Genomic DNA, 20,796 nt, shown 5'->3' with positions numbered 1-20,796 from the left:
TGATATTGTGAAAGACTATAAGTTGACTAAACATTTATTTGATTAAAAACAACATGATAAGAAAACTTTTATAACCCAAAATTATACATATAAATTGAGAAAATAGGACTTAGGATATACATTAGAAGAAAATGAGGGAAAGCAAATTATAAGCCTACCTGGTTGTGCAGACTGGCAAATATAAAGCTACTCAGAAAAACTGTTAAAGCTTGATTAAAAGTCGCCCATGAAAGGTACAGGCATAAAGATTAAGGAGCTTTTCCTATTACTGACATAGCTTTACCTCATAATTCCTAAGATTTATGTCTTTGTTTTTCAGACGAACTTCAGAAGCAAAGTCCTAAGAAAGGCCACACATTCTACGGTTGTAAAAGTTGCAATGAGACAGAAAAAGAGCCATGGAAAAGGCAAATTCAAAGGGCAGCAAAGGGCAAATTCATGGTTGTTACATATGAACCTTGGAATCAGGTTCAATTCCCAGTTTTGCTACCGGGTGACCGTGGGCAAATTATCTCAATACTATGAACCTTCATCTCCTCTTCTAAAATATGAACAGCAGGGCCTACCATACAGTGGAGTTCTGACCATTCAACTGGGACTACCAGCCCAAGAGGCAGCACCTACAAAGGCACTTGGTCTGATACTATGAAGGGGATGGGAACAGTGTAAGGATGCCATATATCCTGTAAAGCACAGACACAAATGTTTCTGGCTCAATGGCATTTGGTGTAAGACTAATGGGATTCAGTACCGTTATTCTCAAAGCCCACCATGTGTTCAGGCGGCTTGAATGTCAGCCATAAAAAATAAACTCAGTGCAGTCAAACTGGAGGGAGCAGACAACAGAATGATAGCCCCGTAGCTAAAGCCATGACTCTTAAGGGGAAAGGCAGCTTACCAGGAACATACACAAACTCCATGTGCCTGGCACCAACATTTTCTCACATACACAAACACACACACCAGCCTCTACTGAGACCCTCGTTCTCACAACATCTACATATGATCTACATGGCATAAACTGCAGTAAATTGTTTTTAAAATAAAATTCATGGTTATGCATGTGAGGTATGCATTTTAAACAATTTTTAGAAACAAATGTGTTTCATTATACATAGCTTTCTTGACATAGGGAAATAGAATCATGAATATACTGTAAAAAGCTAGAGACAGACCCTAGCAGATTGCTTAAAGGAGGGGCTACAAAGTCAGCATTACAGTGGCTAGCTCTGAAAGAAGGTTGAACTCCTCAAGACTATGGATTTGTACTCAGGGTAAAAATAACCAGGACAATCTCTGACTTAGTAAGGGAGATCTCACCATTCTGACATGTTCTCATCAGAGCCCTGTTTTTGTTCATCTGCTTCACACTCCATCCTTTCTTTCCTTCCTGTTTTGCTTAGGAAAGTCCTATTTTCTGCTGATTCACACAACCCATGACCTGATGAGGTCCAGGGAGTATTCTCCTTCCAGCGGGACAGACGCTGCTTCTTAGCTGACTTGAACCTGCAGCCTCTCTCATAGCTCCAATCTGACACCTTGAGCTTCTGCTGAAGGCTGGCGGCCACCTCTGATGTCACTCGCTTCACCTTCCTCCGGCGCCGGAGTGGTCGACATGGTGCATTTTCGGTAAAGGAGTCAGATTCATGCCAAGAGTGTTGCTTACTCTTCACAATGGCATTGAGAGCTGGGTGCCGTTTGGCTACCATTGTGTCATCAGAGTCACTAAAATTGGCAACAGGGGCCAATTCTCGACAGTCCTTAATGGCCTCATCGAGACTTGACTCAGAGGCCTCACTGTAGCAGCAGGTATGCTCTGCCAGGTGAGTGAAGTCTGAACGGCGCTTCCGGCCTCTCCTTTTGCGAAGCTGCCGCCTCTGCTGCCGAGGGCTCAGAGCCATCTCCTCCCACAGCTCACCAAGCTTATTCTGCTCAGATGTCTGCTCCAATGCTGAGGCTAAGTCATGTACCAGCTCATCCATGAGGCCACATCTGCCCAAAGAAAAGTTCAGAAAAAGAAAAAGAAAACCTGAATAGGATCTGTTGTTTTAAGGTAAGTTTATAAAATACATCACAAGACTGCAGAGCCTACCTGACTTACAGAAAATAAAATCACCTTTCAACTGGCTACACTTAAGATTGTTCCTACCATCCTTGCTCCCTTAAGCCACTAAAAATAGGTGTTTGGCCCTTGTTAGGAACCTCAAGTCAATATGTTCTTAAAGCACAAGAAAGCAAACTCTCACCAGATCACAAGTAAAATACTAGCAAAAACAAGCAAACCTTGGGAAATAAATCGCCCCTTCCCTTTTTCCCCAATTAAATTTGTCACTAAAATATCTGATGATAAAATCCAAAAAGATTAGAGAAAGTCTCATTAGACAGGAACAGAAAAACACACAACTTTAAAATCATGGTTAAAGAACTGCTCCATGGTCTGGGGTCCCTGATAAGAATGCTGCTAAAGAGAGGAGAAAGACAACTTAGTAACACACTTTAAGGATCACTGCTTGCAGTTTTAGTGATCCAAGAAATTGTAGTAACCCAGATTTGTATTCTGAATGGAAAAAAGAGACTAAGTCTGTATCTATTCTGGTCCCAACTACCACCTGGAAGCTAGGAGTAAAGGAAATTTATCGGATATATTGTATATTTTTTAACAATTAGCAACTTCTAAGTTCTTCTCCCAACCTTCAGAAAATTAAGTGATCATCCTAATTATGTGCTTTAGTATCAATCACACAAAAAGAGGATATAGCTAAGGCTGAAATGACAGGGATTGATGGAGTCCCTAAAATTTCTAGCTAACTGCTTTCTAAATTCTATTTTTGCATTCATTCTTGTCAAACCGTCATACATCAGGGGTCACTTCAGAGGCAAACCTTCCAAGGGATGCGGGCAGTAGGAGCAATTTTCAAAACGCCCTTTAAGAGGGAAATGTCCAATATAATTTGTACAACACCTTATTAAATACGTATTAAATTAACACCTCTTCCCTAGCCCTTGTGAAGCCTAGAGTATTTCAAGTCCATAACTAGAATTTAAAACTGTGTGGCGCCACTCGGAGGCCCTATTTCCGTTCATGCAGCTTACATTCTGCAAAGGGCTTTCTAAAACCTATTTTCTCGCTGTCCCCATGCCAACGAATTCAAAGGCAAGAAAAACTGGTGGGCTGGCTTATCTGCCACATGGACGGGAGCCGTGGGGACACCTAGTTCCAAAACTACCAACCACACAAAACGTCTCATCGTGTCAAAAGCCACACAACACAAAATGACCACTGTCCCTTTACTCAATACAAAGTCAGCCTAAAACGCCCTGAATGGGGTTTGGGAGACAACTACCCCTGAAACCAAAACAGATGTGGGGACGGCACATCCAAACCTACTTCCTTAATAAAGAAATAATGCTTTAAAAAATGGGGCAGAACTGTACGCTTTGGGGGACCCCTGGGTTGGCTCAGTGGTTTAGCACCACCTTCAGCCCAGGGCGTGATCCTGGGGACCCGGGATCGAGTCCCACGTCGGGCTCCCTGCATGGAGCCTGCTTCTCCCTCGGCCTGTGTCTCTGCCTCTGTCTCTCTCTGTGCCTTTCATGAATAAATAAATAAAAATCTTAAAAAAAAAAAAAGAACTGTACACTTTAACGTGGAACAAAGTTACAGAACTTGCAGCTGTTTGAGCAAAAATCCCTTCCTAGCCGAAGGGCTGCAATTCCAAGAGCTGGGGACACTACCCTGAGCTTCGCACACCTTCAGTCCTCAGGTGCGCGCTCCAAGACGACCCCCTTGTCCAGCTAGCTCTCGAGGAGAGGAAAGGCTAAGTCACGCAAACACAAGGCCGGGAGACGGAGAGGAGTAAAAAGAGGCAGGCGCACGGTCGCGGCGAAGGCCGGGGGGCGGCAGGAAGCAACTTCTCATTTGGGCTCACCCGGGCAGGGGGGTCGGCCCTTCTCCGGCACAAACTGCCAAAAAAAAAAAAAAAAAAAAAAAAGCAAGTGGTGGCGACTACGCTCCCTCCGTGACCCAGGGTCGCAACATGGCCACATATGTGAGGAAGAGCTGGGTTGGAAGGACCCCCCCCCCCCACGCCCCGGCCCGCCCCCGAAGACGAAAGCGAACGCGGCTTGGGACACGGAGCTCACACCCTGTCGGCCTGCCCAAAAGAGCCAGAAAGAATAAAGGAGAAGAGGGGACTGCCGCCCCGGAGACGCCCGAACCTCACTCCCCGGGATGGGGGCGATGGGCCCTGGAAAACAAGGCCCAGCCACCCCCGCCCCTCCCGCCAACCTCCGGAGCCCCGCGGCGGCCACGGCCCCCGCCCCGGCCTCCGCCCGGAGCCCCGATCCCCGCTGGCGCCGGCCCCCTGGACCCCGACCCTCTCGACCCACTCCGCCCCCTCACCAGCTGCCGCAGCCACCTCCAATGGCCGCCGCTTTTGGGGCCGAGTCTCCCCGCCGGGGTTTCCCTTTCTGACCTCATTTCCGGTCTGGGCCGGAGGGGTGGGGCAGCGGTGGAGTGGGAGGGGCTGGCTGCTCTAGAGGGCCCGCCCCCGCCCGGCGCTTCCGGTCCGTGGCCGCGCCCACTTCCGCCCCGCGGTGGGCGGGGCCTTGGAGACGCCGGGAGCGGGGGCTGGGGGCCTCAAGGGGCGGTGGTTCCGGGCGGGCGGGCGCGCTAAGGGGCGAGGTCCGCGCCTGGGGCAGATCAGCCCTCCCCAGGCTGGCCTCACCTGCCTTGGGGACGTCAAGACATTGGGCAGTAGGGAGGGACCACGGCCTCGCCCTTGTTTGCTGACCTACTTTTACAAAGGGTGTGTGAAATTGAGAAATGCATCCTCATTCTTAACTGTGAGAGTGGGTCCAACTATAAGCCGGTACCTTTGCAGTGAATCAGTCTTACAGGTACAAATGCCTCGAGCAACAAGGCAGGTACTATTGGATTATAAATCTTAAGTATACAATTGATACCCATGAGTCTGTACTGACATGAGTAAACTAATGAGATGAATACTGACATGAACAAAGTAATAAATGGGGAAGGGGGATAAATCTCTGGTGCAGAAGAATTGTGAAGAATTTATGTAGATAATTCACCCTGAAGTATAACTCCCAGCTCCTTGAATGTGGGCTGTGTGTATGGAAGGTGGGGAAATGAGTATGGTGGAGAAATTAGACAAGCACTACCTCAGCCAGGTGACCAAGGTTAACATGAACAGTGATAAATCATGTGGACCCTATGTAGGCTGGATATGACATGATGGAAGTGGCATTTTATGTCTAAGATACTTTCCTTCCAGTACGCCCACTCTAATCAAGAGAAAAAAAAAATCCAACAACTCCAACTGGGGGACATTGTACAGAATGCTTGACCAATATTCCTCAAAATTGTTAAAGGAAAAAAGTCAAGCAAAGTCTGAGAAGTTGTCATAGCCAACAGGAGCCTAAGGAAATGTGACAGCTAAATGTAGTGTGGTATCCTAGATGGGAGACTGGAACAGGAAAAGGACATTGGGTAAAAACTAAGGAAACTTGGATGAACAATGGACTTCAGTTAATAATATTATCTCAGTGTTGGTTCATTAATTGTGACAAATGTTCTATATCAATGTAAGATGTTAATAATAGGGGAAACTGGGTATGATGTAGACAGGAATGGTCTGTAGTAGCACCTTTGTAATTTTTCTGCATACCTAAAACTAGTCTAAAATAAGGTCATTTTTTTAAAATGCACATACCTTTTGACCCCGAAATTCTGCCTCTAGGGAATTTTTTTCTGAAGAAAAATTGGAAATAGGAGAGAGAGATGAGAAGATTAGAAAAAAAAATCCTACAACAGGAATTAGTTATCTAAATTATGGTACATCTATGGGATGGAATACCTTTGAAGCCTTTTAAAATTGTTGTGAAAGGGGGATCCCTGGGTGGCTCAGCGGTTTAGCGCCTGCCTTTGGCCCAGGGCACGATCCCGGAGTCCCGGGATCGAGTCCCACGTCGGGCTCCTGGCATGGAGCCTGCTTCTCCCTCTGCCTGTGTCTCTGCCTCTCTCTCCTCTCTTTATGACTATCATGAATAAATAATAAAAAAAATTTTTTAATTGTTGTGAAAGTATATTCAATGAATGAAAAGTCATCAGTTTCTGATTGTGTACATTTCTGCATGACTGTTTTACTCCAATAAAAAGGGTATTCTAAAAATGTAGTGTATGGCTGTATTCATGTATATAGGAAATTAAATCTGTACTTGCCCAGAAATAAAAACCAGAATGATACACTACACATCATTCAAAATAGTTGCATTACAAATGACTGAATCTTCTACCTGTTAGTTTTATGGATTTTCAGAATTTTCTACAGATGAAACTTACTATGTAAAGAATTAAGGAAAAGGACAAGAAGGACTGAAGTTTGGAGCCAGCATGACTAAGAGAGTGGTCAGTACTATTTGCACAGCTAGAGGAGTCAAGAAGAGAAACAGATTTATCAAGAAATTGATTAATTCCATTTTGGACACACTGAATTGGTAACTCCCACAGGAAAGAAAGAAATGTTCAAAAGTTGTCCACAGCCATCAGCCTTCTTTTCTGCTTAAGTAAAGTTCTCTCCCATAAGCGACCTAAGTGTCCACTGATAGATTTTTTAAAATCTTTTTAAAAAGATGTGGTGTAAAAAAAAAAAAAAAAAAAAGATGTGGTGTATACATACACACACACACCAGAATATTAGGCAATGTTTAAAAAGGATGAGATGGTGCCATTTGCAACAACATGGATGGACATAGAGGGCATTAGGCTAATTGAAGTAAGTTAGGCTGAGAAAGACAAACACCATATTATTTCACTCATGTGGAATCTAAAAATACAAATGATTAAACAAACAAAAAGCAGATTTAGACCTATAAACACAGAGAACAAACTGATGGCTGCCTAGGGGGAGGGGGAAAATGGATGAAGGAGAGTGAGAGATACAAATCTCCAGTTAGGGAATGAATGAGTCATGGAAATAAAAGGCACAGCAAAGGAAATATAGTCAATAATATTGTAAAAGCGTTATATGGTGATAGATGGTAGCTGCACTTGCGGTGAGCGTAGCATAACATATAGAGAAGTTGAATCACTACAGTGTACACCTGAAACTAATGTAACATTGTGTGTCAACTATATTCAAATAAATGAATTTTAATAAATAAAATAAAACTATGGTAACAAATTCTCTCCCATTAATCAGAGCATCTCCCATGATGTCAGTTGCCTCAATCAGCTCTGGAAGCTCCTGTATTTCTTAAAACCCAGCTTTTATTTTCAGCTTTCTGCTAACTATCTCTACAGGTTTACACAACCAGCATCTCCAATTTAAGACAACAAAACAAAGCTTAGTTTCTTCCATAGTCCCTATCAAATCTCCTCCACTGTTCCCTGTTTGGGAGATGTTATCACCATCATGCAGTCACCCAGGTAAGAGACCTCAAAGTTCTTTTTAGTTCTTGTTTCTTATATCCCTTTATCTAGTTACATGCCAAGCCCTATAGATTCTTTTATGGTATTCTTACACTCACTTTCCCTATCTTGCTTTCTCTGTGCCATTGACCTGGGTAGGCAACCACTCTTCTAGATGGTCTGTCCCCAAGCAAGTTATTCTCTACACTGCACCAGAGTGAGATTCTTGAAACACAATTTCACTTCATCCATCTTTCACTACCTCCTGCATCCTACTTGAGCACACCAGATCACTTGCTATCTCTTTTTTATTTTTAAGATTTTACTTATTTATTTATTTAAGAGAGAGAAAGAGACGGAGATAGAGCATTAGTGGGGTGAGGGGTAGAGGGACAGGGAGAGAGTCCCTCAGCAAACTCCTTGCTGAGCACAGAGCCCAACATGAGACTCAATCTCAACCCTGAGATCATCACCTAAGCTGAAATCAAGACTCAGATGCTTTACCAACTGAGCCATCCAGGCACCCCTCACTTGCTATTTCTTGAATACCACTAAGATTCAGGGTGATTTAAAGGCTGAATATCAATGTCACCTCCATGAAGTCTTCCCCTTGCTTGCTCACTCATTTGGGCTCAGCACTTGCTGGTATTTCAGCATGTTCTTCATTCAACCTGAATTAGAGTCAATTATGTGCAAGTTTGCCTCCCCAACTAAATTACTCATTCAAAAAATATATACTAAGCACCTATGCTCTGGTGATAGAGCTGTGTGAACCAAATGAAGCCAGCCCCGTTGCCCCAGAGATCCTGTCCTAGCCATTGTATTCTCATCAATGCTCTGCACCTGGTAGGGGCTCAGTAACTATTGTCCCAATTTTAATATATGTGCTGCCGAAGCGAGCACAACTATTGTCAATTAAAAAAAAACAAATATTTGCTTACTAAATGGTGAAAGAGGAAATTAGAAGTGATTTTCTCCATCTTAAGACAAAATTTAAATAAAACTTTCACCTTCCAGTGATAATGGTAGTCAGAGGAAGGATCACTCAAAGAAAGAGTATGGCAAGAGAAGCCTGTGGGGATAAAGGGGACAGTTCAAAAAAGAACTGAGAGCATCTGAAGAGAACCAGTGTCTAGAAGCCAGAAGAGGGAGAAATTTGAGAAAAAGAGAACCAAAAGGAGACATGATAAGGAATAGTTCTCAGGAAAGGCTGTCCCGCTTGGTGACTAGTCATTGATGACACGGAGTTTCGGGCAGACTCAAAGTAAATGACAGCAGAGGCAGGAGGGAAGTCGAGGGTGAAGCTCCAGCATGGACTAGTGTGTCCAGAGCTAACTGCTTAATTTCTTTTTTTTTTTTTTAATTTTTTTTCTTTTTTTTTTCTTTTTTTTTTTTGCTTAATTTCTTTAAGCCTTTGCTTCCCGCTCTGCGAAATGGAGACAATAATAGAACATACACATACCCTCAGAGGAGATTAAATGAAATAATAAATGCAAACCATTTAGCATAGAGCCCAACACAAATTAAGTGCTCCAAAAAATTAGGAGTTACTGAGAAGAGGAAGAGAATCTAATCTACACGTTTCCCTCGATTGACCAATAAAAGCAAAACTGTTGGCTGAATGAAGAAATCACTAGCTGAAAAGGATCTACGTGTAGGAAAAAATCAGTTTCTCCCTCCCGTGCCCTTCCCATAAAACATTTGTGTGTGTGTGTGTGTGTGTGTGTGCACGTACACACGCATTATGATAAATTGAGAGTCCTCACCATGCATCATGGCCTGCACAGCCTCTGATCTGGCCCCTGCCCATGTCTCAGCTTCATCTTGATCCCCTTTCCCATGCCCACAGTACTAGCTCCCTGAGAGCTCTCTCTCTGCCCCACCACCACCCCGCCCCAGGGCCTTGGCAAATGCTGTCCTGCAACCAAGAATACCTGTCTACACGGCTTTGCAGGCATGGGTTGGGGGATCTCCTCATCTTGATGTCCTAGCTAAAGTGTCACCTTCACATAGAGAGCTTTCCTAACACCATGACCCTAGCCATTTTCTATCTCATCCTCCTCCCTATTGCCTTATGGCTCGTATCACAATCCAACGTGACCTTGTTGATTTGATGTGTACTTGCTTATCTTTTGTCGCCTCCCATTAGAGCATAAATCATAAGAAAGGGGACATTGTCTTTCTTTTTGCCTTTCTGTCCCCTGAGCGCAGTTTGACGAAGGCAGGAATTCCTCATCCTTTCATCTTCACAGTGTTTTTTCCATGTCCCCTTTTCCTTGCTCTAATCATCCCTTAACCGATCCAAGACATTCCAGAATCTTTCCAGAAGTGTTTTCCAACAGTCACTAGAGAAATGTTACTAATACAAGCAGTGTCCACCAAGGACAGCAGGAAGTGTCAGCATTTACTTGAAAAATGAATGACTCGGGGCAACTGGCCCTCCTCTTTGGCCCCAGCACTCATTCCTTCTGCTTTGCATTATAAGAAATCTCCCTGGATGCTGGGATGGGAGTGTGGGGGCCGGTGTCCACCATTCCTTGGTGGCAGTGTCAACAGAAACAGAACTTCTGTAGAGCATACCAGGTGAGGGGATGGCGAAAGAGACTGTTTTGTGTCCAGAGCAGGTAACCACGGGGCATTAGGTGGCAGCAGGCATAGGGCTGCTCAATTTCCTCCTATGTCATGCCTTTCATACTCTCTTATGTACCCTTCTCAACTACAGAATTTTGAGATTTTTGTTGAGGTAACATTTCCCGAAGGCTTACTACAGGTGTTTGTATTAGTTTCCAATTGCTGCATAACAAGTTGTCACAAGCTTAAAATAACACACCCACCTGGATAATATGGGAGAGTCATCCCATCTCAAGGTCTTTAACTTTCATCACAACTACACAGTTCACATATTTATCCAGTATATTATCCCCATTTTAGAGATGAGGAAATTTGAAATTTTTAGAGGCTAATGAGTTTATTTAAACCCACGCAGCTAGAAAATGATAGAGCCAGGACCCATCTGTGCAGGTAACAAGGGACTGAAGCAATCAAACACAGATTACTCACCCCCTCTGCTTGGCTGAGCTTGTTCTTACGTGCAAGGCATTGGAAGGAAAGAAAAGCAAGAAGCCAGAGTGCTCAGATGACTGGGCCAAGGCAGATGAAGTTGGCTCTGGTCTAGTTGGGTTCATGTGGTGGTGGGAACCAAGGTTTAGAATATTTACATTTAATATGATTATTTGTATGATTAACGTATTAGTTTGCCAGGGCTATTATGACAAAGTGGCACATTCTTGGTGACTTAAACAACAGAAATGTATTTTCTCACAGTTCTGGAGACTTGAAATCCAAGATCAAGGCATTGGTAGGTTTGGTTTCTTCTGAACCTTCTATCCTTGGTGTATAGATGGATCTTCACTCTATACCTTCACATTGTCTTCCTTCTCTATTTGTGTATCAAATTCCAAATTCCTTTTATAAGGAGACTAGTCTTTTTATAAGGAGACTAGTGGATTGGGGCCCACACTAACAACCTAATTTTGACTTAATTACCTCTTAAAGATCCTTTCACCAAATATAGTCCCATTCTGAGGTACTGGGAGTGAAGACATCACACATGAATTTGTAGGGGATACAACTCAGCCAGCAAGAGTTGGGTTTAAACCTACCATCTTGCTTTTTTATTTTCTATTTGTCTCATCTGTTCTTTTGTTCCTTTCCCCCTCTTTTACTTCCTTCTTTTGGATCGAGTGTATTTTATTATTTCATTTTATTTCCATTGTGGGCTTATTAGCTCTACTTCTGTTTTATATTTTTAATGGGTGCTTTAGGGTTTGTAATATATGTTATTAACTCATCTTGGTATGTCTTCAAGTAACACTATAACACTTTATGCCTAGTACAAAAAGCTGACAATAGGGACACCTGGGTGGCTCAGTGGCTGAGTGTCTGCCTTTGGCTCAGGTCGTGATCCCAGGATCCTGGGATCGAGTCCCATGTTGGGCTCCCCACAGGGAGCCTGCTTCCCCCTCTGTCTACGTGTCTGCCTCTCTCTGTGTGTGTCTCTCATTAATAAATAAATAAAATCTTTAAAAAAAATAAGCTGACAGTAGTATCCTTCCATTTCCTCCCTCTAGCCTTTGTGCTGTTGTCATATATTTTATTGCTAGGTATGGCAGAAATTCCATGAATACATTGTTATTTGTTTGCCTTAAACAGTCAGTTGTCCTTTAAAGAGATTTTTAAAATGAGAAAAGTGATAATTTTACAAAGACCATTTTTTGGTGCCAAATACCATTCCTCTGCCAAGACCCAGATTTCTCTATGATATCATTTTCATCCTGCCTGAAGTATTTCATTAACCTTTCTTGTAGCTCTGGTATGTTGGTGGTGATTCTTCAGGTTTGCCTCAGAAAGTCTTTATATTGTTTTCATTTGGAGGGGAACATGTTTGCTCAGTATAGAAACCTAGCTTAATGGCATTTTTCATTCCTTACCTTAATACTGTTATTCCACTCTCTTCTGACTCACATTATTTCTGAGATAAAGTCTATTGTCATTCTTATCATTTTCCCCTCTATGTGTGATACTTTATTCTGCTGCTGCTGTTCAGATTTTCTTTATTATTAGTTTTAAGTGATTTGATTACAATGGGTTTCAGTGTCATGTTTCTTGTCCTTGGGATTCGGAGCTCTTGTATCTATGAATTTATAATTTTCATCGAATTTGGAACCTTTGGGCCCATTATTTCTTCAAATATTTTTCTCCTCCCACTTCCTTTCTACTTCTGGGACTTCAATTACATTCATTTGAGGTTGCTTTAAATTGTTCTGTTGTTCTCTATATTTTGTTTCCTTCTTCTGTTTTTTTTTTTCTTTTTTTCTTTTTCTTTTGAATGGTTTATATTGTTGCCATGTCTTCAAAGTCAAATGTTTCCTTCTGCAGCGTCTGACATGCTGTTAAGTTTATCCAATATATTTTTAAAATCTCAGATGCTGTATTTTTATAGAAGTTAGGCTTTAAAAAAAAATCTTTTGGGACATCTGGGTGGCTCAGTGGTTAAGCCTTTGGCCCAGGGTGTGATCCTGGAGACCTGGGATCAAGTCCCACGTCGGGATCCCCGCATGGAGCCTGCTTCTCCCTCTGCCTATGTCTCTGCCTCTCTCTCTCTCTCTATGTCTCTCATGAATAAATAAATAAAATCTTAAAAATCTTTTTAATCTTTCATGTCTCTCTTTAATATGTTCATGTTTCTCTCTGTTAAACACATGAAATATAGTACATAGTTATTCTGGGTTTATTTTTATTGATTGGCTTTTCTTTACATTATGGTTATATTTTCCCACTTCTCTATACCTGGTAATTTTTTATTGTTTTCTAGGCATGGTTAAATTTACCTTGTTGTATACTGAAAATTTTTGTATTCTTTAAATTACTTAGGATGGAAGATTAAATACAGTTCCTATTATTTCATTAATGCAAGAAGCAGAAGTCCTAACTCTTGTATTATGTTGAGAATCTTTTTTTTTTTGCACCAGAATGCTTCCTTTTTTATTCATATGTTTTTAAATTAAAATTGTATATATTTAAGATGTACAACATGACTTGATGTACATATTCACAGTGAAATGATTACTACAGTCAAGCTAATTGACATATCATCTCCTCACATAATTACCAATTTTTTGCAGGATGAGTACACCTAAAATCTCTCTAGCACATTTCCAGTGTTCAATACAGTATTATTAAATACAGTCATCATGCTTCTGTATTAGATCTGTAAACTTATTCATCTTACATAATTGCAACTTTGCACCCTTTGCTGCCAGCAATTCCCCAATCCTTGCCACTCCCCAAAAGTCCCTACTAACCATTATTTTAGTCTCTGACATTATGAGTTCAACTCTTTTTTCATTCCACTTAGAAGTGGCATCATACATTATTTGTCTTTCTGTATCTGGCTTATTTCACTTAGAACAATGGCCTCCAGGTTCATCTATGTTGCCACAAATGGCAGGATTTCCTTCTTTCTGATGGCTAAAAAATTCCATTTTTATGTATATATGACATCATTTTACTCATTCTTCTGTCAACAGGCACTTGGGTTGTTTCCTGTCTTGGCTACTATAAATAATACTGCAATGAATATGGATATGCAAATAAGCCTTCTTGTAAGATCCTGATTTCATTTCTTTTTTTTTTTTTCCTGATTTCATTTCTTTTGGACATTTATCCAAAAGTGGGACTGCAGGATCATATGGAAGTTCTATTTTCACTCTTTCAGGAAACTCTACTGTTTTCTTTAATGGCTATGCTAATTTACATTCTCACCAATAGCATGTAAGAGTTCTCTTTTCTGCACATCCTCACTGTGTTTCTTGATACTAGACATTCTAACAGATGTGAGGTAATATTTCATTGTGCTTTTGATTTGCATTTCCCTGATGATTTGTGATGTAAGCACAAAACATCTGTTTTTGCTTTGTGTGTTTTGAGAACTGTCTATGCAAGTTGTTTGCTCATCTTTAAATCAGGTTGTTTGTTTTGTGTGTGTGTGTGTGTGTGTGTGTGTGTGTGTGTGTGTTTGCTACTGAGTTGAGTTCCTTACATATTTTGTACATTAACATCTCATCAAATGTATGGTTTGGAAATATTTCTTCCCGTTTTATAGATGGTCTCCTTACTCTGTTGATTATGTCCTTCAATTTGCAGAAGCTTTTGGTTTGATGCAATCCCATTGGTCTATATTTGCTTTTGTTGACTGTGGTGTTTGGAGTGATATCCAAAATATTATTGCCCAGACTAATGTCAAGAAGCTTTGTCCCTGTTTTTTTTTTTTCCTAGTAGTTTTATGATTTTGGGTCTTTCATTTAAGTCTTTAATCCATTTTGAATTTAATCTTGTTGTTTAAGATTTTATTTTTAAGTAATCTCCATATCCAACATGGGGCTTAAACTCACAACCCTGTGATCAAGAGTCACAGGCTCTACCAAATGAGCCAGCCAGATGCCTAAGTTTAATTTTGTATATGGAATGAGATAATGGTTCAGTTTCATACTTCTGCATGTGAAAAACCAGTTTCCCTAGTACCATTTGTTAAAGACTCTCCTTTATGTGTTCTTGGCACCTTTGTTGAAGATCAGTTGACCGTGCGTGTGTGAATTTATTTCTGAGTTCTCTATTCTGTTCCTTTGATCTATGTTGTCTCTTTTTATGCTGGTACCATGCTGTTTTGGGTACTATAGCCTTGTAGTATATTTTGAAATCAGATAGTGCGATGCTTCAAACTTTATTCTTTTTGCTCCAGAGTCCTTTGAATATTCATGGCCTTTTGTGGTTCCATATGATACACTGAAAATCTTGAGACTGGAGATGAGAAACAATTTTATCTTTCAATTCAGCAAGTTCTGGGACCTTTATATTCCCTATATATTCTGTTGATAAACAGTTGTTGCCTTTTTAGGGTTCATCTCTTTCTCATAGTCCCTTACCATATTCACTTAGTAAGAGCCAGATGATCCTTCCAACATTCCACCAAATCTCATTACTTAAATCTCTAAGTTCATTAAGTACTTTTTCTACCTTCCAAATTTACCTCAGACCACAGTTTTATTGATTGTTTCACCATACATAATACAGGTCAGCTTTTGTCCAACCTGCTCTAGCAATTTATCATCTTTTCTGGACTCCACTTGCTTTCCAATCCTAAAGCCATTGCTATGTGTCTTAGGATGGGGTTTTGTTTGATTTTGGTTTTGGCAACATCAAACGTCTAGGCACCAATTTGTGTATTGGTTATCTACTGTATAGCAACGCTGCATAACAAGCCACCCTGACATTTAGTTGCTTAAAACAACACCTACTTATTATTTCTCACAAGTCCATAAGCTTTCTAGAAAGCCTTGCCCATCTGGGCTAGGACTGGCAAGTTGGCTAGGTTTGCTCATGTATTTTCAGTCAACTGAGGTCTGGCTGCTTTAGTATATCCTTGTCCGGCACAACTCAGTACTCCTCGATATGTTTCCCATGTGCCTCCAGCAGGCTGTCACAGTCACGCTTGCACGACCAGAGGCAAGTCATGGTGTGTTCTTATGACTGTGGTAATTTCTAAGACAGGTACACACAGAGGTACACATGCTAAGATAGAAACACATAGTGCTTTTTCATGCCTTTGTTTAAATCAAGCTGGCCAAAGCCAGTGATGCTGCTGGGCCCAGAGTCAGTATGGAAAGGCACTAACAGTAGGTATAGAATAGGGAGGCATGAAAAACCAGGGAAAGTTATGCAACCAATCAGTGTATCCTACTCTAAGAAGTAGGTGTTAGTATATGATCATGGTCCCCATTTGACAGATCGGTAACTAAGGCCCAGAGAAGTGAAGTAACTCCCCCCAGGTCTCTGCTATTGCGTGGTGGAGTCTGGGTTTGAACACAGGTGATTCGGCTGTGGAGTCCCTTATGCGCAACGCCGTGCTACCCTCTGGGCACTAGAAGAACCCCTAATCCATCAGGATCTCGGGTCACCCAGCCTCCTCCTGGGGGCTCCCAGGGATGGCAAGCTCATTCCCCACCCTGGCTGGGCCATTACCCCGGGGGATCAACCATAAGAAGCCCCAGACCTCCGAGGTCTGGAGGCCAGGGGTCAATCAGTGAGGGAGGCCCCTGCCAGTCCCCTCACTTCGCGGCCTCCGGTGCCTGTGGCCTCAGTGAAGTGTGCCAGGGGTTAAAGGCAAGGAAGGGAGAAACAAAAGAAGGAATAAAGTCAAGAAATGTGCCATGAAGCTTCTCGCAGCGCGGAGCAGAGAAAGTCATTTCCAACTTCTTTCATCTCCTAGATGAAGCCACTAAATAAAGGGGCAAAGCGGCGAACACAAGGGCTTTTAATCTGTCTCATCTCCTTCATAATAACTGCAAATTTTCCCTGGGCCCCTGGGAGGGAGCCTCTCCCTGCGCTCGGCCTTATCTCCCCCTCCACATTTCGCGGGCGCCGCGCCGCTCCCCGCGCGCGCTGCCCGGGCCGTCCCGCCGAGGCCTGGGGGAGCCGGCGGCCCCCGCCGCATTGTTCGGGCGCCCGGGGCTCGCGGGAGGGAGGAAGGCCGGTCAAAGGGAAGCGGGCTCGCCGCCGCTTCATTAACCGAGCCCTTTCAGCCGCGCGCATATCAGAGCCGGGCCTTTTCAGAGGCGCTAATTAGCAATTTGGAGCCTTCCCCCCTCTGGAGAGGCGCCTTCAATCTAACAAGTGGGAACGGCGCTGGAGCTCCCCCCCCCCTTTTTTTCCTCTTTCCCTTTGCACTTAATATTTATTGTTTTCCATTTCTCCCTCTCCAGCTCTCCTCCTCCGCACCCGCTGCATTGTCCAGCTCACCGCCACCAGATAAGGCCTGGGGAGGGGGGGGGCCCATTAATCACTCTTTTAATTCTCTGCTAATGATAACTTTCTCGCCGCGAGAGAAGTTAATCTTTCTTGGATGTTGAGAGAAAGGGGAGAGTTGGGACCGAGGGGTGGAGGTGGGGTGGGGGGGTGGGGTGAACCCCGAGGCATATGGTGATGACGAGGGGGGAGGGGCGGGGGAACCGACTCCAGTCCCCTCCCTCCCCCCTGCCACGCCCCCCAGGTCTCTAACTTGCCCTCCTGACCTGTTGGCATTGCAGATAGAGGCACCCTTTCTTCGCCCCCCACCCCACCCCACCCCGTGCCCAATAGCGACGGACGTTTCCCAACGATAGAAAGAATTCAACTTACTCTTCAGAGTTCAGCTCAGGGGCCACCCCTTTACCCCTGTAAAGCCAACCCTGATTGTCCTGTCCCGCCTGAATTTCCCTCCTTCCTCCTTGTGAAATCCTATAGTACCCCTCGCACCACTCTTCTGGTGATTTCTGCCCATACTACCGTTGCCCGTATTGTAACCGGAGCGCTGAGCCCACCAAATCTTTAAAATGTGTATGTCCTGCATAGGACGGCAAATGTTTGTTGAATGAATGGATCAACAAATTCTTGACTGTCACAGGGGCCTTTAAAGAAATTTTTTTTTTTTTACTTCTTTACCAAACATACCAATAACACTTGCTACCGACTAAGTACTATTCTGAGTACTTACTAATACTCACCCATCCCATCCTACTAACAACCCTATGAGGTATGTGTGATCTCCATTTTATAAATGAGGAAACCAAGTTACTTCACTTTTGTGGCCACAGAGCTGCTAAGCAGCCGAGCGACATTCAAACCCAAGGCTGTCTGGCTCCAGAGTCTGTGTCCTCTTACCCACCTTGCTAAGAGACGATCTTGGCTTCCACAAAGGCCTCCCTACCTGGATGGAGAAATGGGCTGGGAAGGAGGCCCAACCCAAAAGTCCAGGCAGGCACAGAAGGTAGGGGAAACATGGCAAATAAGCCAGGCCCATACAACAAACAGCCAGATCAACACTTGATGTTTGGCTTTCGGGCACAAAGAGAGCACTATCACCAGCGGACTCAGGACAATGGCCTTGAGCACCACCACCACCCACAATCTGTTCTCCCTTCTCACCCCAGGCCACTCCATTCACTGAGGCAGCAAGAGCAAAATTCCCAACAAACTCTGGGTTCTGCTATACAGAAGTGAGTCGAGTGAAGTGCCCTGGAGAGGGAGGGAGGGCAGGAGAGCCCCCGAAAATCCCCTCCGAATTATAAACATATCCTCTTTAAGTACATTTCTAAGGATAACATTTGTATTACTCTGTCCTGTGCCTGCAGATAGGGCCGTGCGTATCTCCTCCATCTCCCCTCCTTTCTCTCCACTCTGCTGGGAGCGGTCCCTATCTGGAGCGACGCTGGCAATCCGCTTCCCAGCAATTGTTTCGATCGAAGGGAAAAATTAATTTCTGCCTATCGTTAATTGAGAGAATTGTGTGGAGGGCGAGGGAAGGGGAGGGGGGAGGAGAGGAAGGAAGGAGGCGGAGGGGGGCAATCGTGTTATTAACCGTGTCCCTTTCATAAGCAAATATTCTGATTGCCATCAGTGAGATGAGAGGCTCATTAATGCAGGAAGCAGAGAGGTGATTAGAGAACTTTCAAGAGCTATTGAGCTAAGCGGGAGGGAGGGTTGTGGGGATCTGGAGGCCAAGGGAATTTGGGGAGGATTGGGCTGGGAGGAAGCCGCTGGCCTTTTCAATTCCATGGGCTTTCCTCCTCTTCGGTCCCCCTCAGCCCCTTGCCCCAGTCCTATTTCCAAAGGAGTCCCAAAGCCGTCGGCTTGGCTCAAGTTGCAAAAAATGCAAAAAAAAAAAAAAAAAAAAAAGTGAGTAAAAACTTCACAAAAGTCACATCTTTTCTCAAGACTCCATCAACCCCGGCAGCTTGGGTGGCTCAGCGGTTTAAGCGGTTTAAGCGCCGCCTTCAGCCGCCTTCAACCGCCTTCAGCTGCCTTCAGCCCGGGGCGTGATCCTGAAGTCCCAGGATTGAGTCCCACGTCAGGCTCCCTGCATGGAGCTGCTTCTCCATGAGCCTGTGTCTCTGCCTCTCTCTCTCTTTCTCTGTGTGTCTCTCATGAATGAATAAATAAAGTCTTTAAAAAAATAGAAAAGACTCCATCAACCCTGATGCTAAACTGGGAGTCTGCAGTCAAATTTCCTAGCCCCCCAGAAAGGTCTGTCTAATAGCATAGGTTTTTAAAATTGTGTCATTGTCTTTAAAAGATCATCTCTACTCTCTGATTTGTCAGTCCCCACAGTTCCTATTTATTGACCCCATCCTGCCTCACTTTATGTTTCTGTCTGGTCTGTGCTGTCATTTGTGTCAGCAGCCCCTGGATAGAGCTGGGAACTGCCAGCGGCCCTGCAGGTTGGGAGTTGAGGTGGAGGCATGGGGACAGGAGGCAGGCATGTGGGGTGGTGGCAGGAGTGGATGCCACTGATGCTGCCTCACATCCTCTCGGCGCACCTCTGATTTCAGCCATAGCTGTAACTATGGCAGGTGAATGCATCCCAAGCACACGGGCCTCAAGAAGCACTATATGTTTCTCTCCAGTTCTCTGCCCTAGGAACTTCTCCAAGAAGAAAGTGCTCAGCAGTACCCCTCAAGCAATGCACAAGTGCATGGGAGAGTTTATACCCCAGGGGCAACCCTTAGCCAATGGGGAGCAAGAACCTGTGGGTAAACACTCCAAGGCTTTCCAGAAGGGTGATTCTGGGAGGTGTTCTTTACGGAGCTCAGAAGCCCTGGAGGAGTCAAGCCCACTCCTATAACAGCCCTCTGAATAACGCACTCTTTAATTGGTCTTTCCTTCTTATTGGCCTCACTTTGTCCACCCCTCATCCCTGTTTCCTGGTGTCAGCTCTCACACTACCTGTGCCCAAATTTGCTCAAGCTCTGTTTTCAGGGAACATGAACTAAGACGGTGGCCACATGAGTCCCCAGTACAGAAGGCAGGAGAGAATCACCCGGAAGAAGGGGCAAGCGCTGCATCGGAATGGCCTCCTGTGGCTCTGAGCAGCAGTGGTGTTAGAGACAAGGGCGTGTGCAATACCTGAAGAGCCAGGACCAGGGGCCAGGGAGCACATGGAAGCTATAGGTGGAGCTCAGGTGGGACAAAGCCCCAGGGGGAGCTGGAGATGACAACACCTGAAACCCACACCGTGTGCCTTGATCAGGGACAGCCAGGGATGTGGCCCTATGGCAGCACACAGCTACCACACCGGGGCTCAGGGTGTTTCAGACATTGCATAGTCATTTTGGAGTGCTTCTGAAACCCTCGCCACTTCCTTTCCCAGATGTGGACGTGATAAAGTCCCTATGACAAGCAGGAACCCTGCCCAGTCCTTCCTCACACTGGGGTCATTGAGCTCCCAGAATCATCCCAAGGCCTGGTTTCAAATTAGAGGCTCCCAGCTGGAGACACAAAAGGGGGCCAGGCTGCCTCTGGAAAAGGAATCTGAGGGCAACTCAGATTGACTGACTCAGGGCTCAGGGGACTCCTAGGGAGCTCTGTTGTTTCTATCCCCCAACCCCCACACCCAAAGGGATTCTCTTTCTGGAGCCAAATTGTTCCCTCCCATCTTTATTCTGACCCTAAAAGTGGGAGAGCCACCAGCAAAGAGACCAAAACCAAAATAGAGGACAAGGAAAGAACTGGAAAGAGGAAAAAAAGAAAAGGAAAAGGAGAAAAGAGAAAAAAGAGAGGGAGAGAGAGGCACTTGGAGATTTTCAGAACAATCTCCATTCTGCACGGTGCTTTCTGTTTAAAAAAATGAAAAAGGAATGATGGAGAAGGGGAGAGAGTCAGACAAGTTTAATGATGTGTGTTCAAAGCTCAGATTGGAAAAATGACAGAGAAAAGCAGCCTGTTTCGGCACTAATAAATTGTTCTCTGCCGTAAGAGGCGCCTGTCGCGGCATT

The 20,796-nt window shown here is 44.1% G+C and overlaps 1 protein-coding gene across 8 annotated transcripts in view; it reads right to left on the bottom strand.

The window, feature by feature from the left end:
* The window catches only part of GPATCH2L (G-patch domain containing 2 like), a 55,781-nt gene extending 51,258 nt beyond the window's left edge, over window positions 1-4,523 (bottom strand). For 6 of the 8 annotated variants that reach the window (XR_005363563.1, XR_005363564.1, XM_038545347.1 and 3 more), the window contains exons 1-2: window positions 4,403-4,523; window positions 1,321-1,992 (exon numbers count right to left, since the gene is read on the bottom strand). Coding sequence is in view for 6 of the 8 variants with exons in the window: in XM_038545347.1 (XP_038401275.1) it covers window positions 1,321-1,982 (662 nt within the window). In the remaining 2 variants the exon portion in view is untranslated. Of the gene's footprint in view, window positions 1-1,320; window positions 1,993-3,751; window positions 3,964-4,218; window positions 4,236-4,402 lie in introns of those variants that run through there. The other 2 variants (XM_038545345.1, XM_038545346.1) reach the window with 2 other exon arrangements.
* Between the last annotated feature and the right edge of the window lie 16,273 nt (window positions 4,524-20,796).

Source organism: Canis lupus, chromosome 8 (genome assembly GCF_011100685.1).
Source record: "Canis lupus familiaris isolate Mischka breed German Shepherd chromosome 8, alternate assembly UU_Cfam_GSD_1.0, whole genome shotgun sequence".
Lineage (NCBI taxonomy): Eukaryota > Metazoa > Chordata > Mammalia > Carnivora > Canidae > Canis > Canis lupus.
This window is presented reverse-complemented; position numbering and strand designations above follow the sequence as displayed.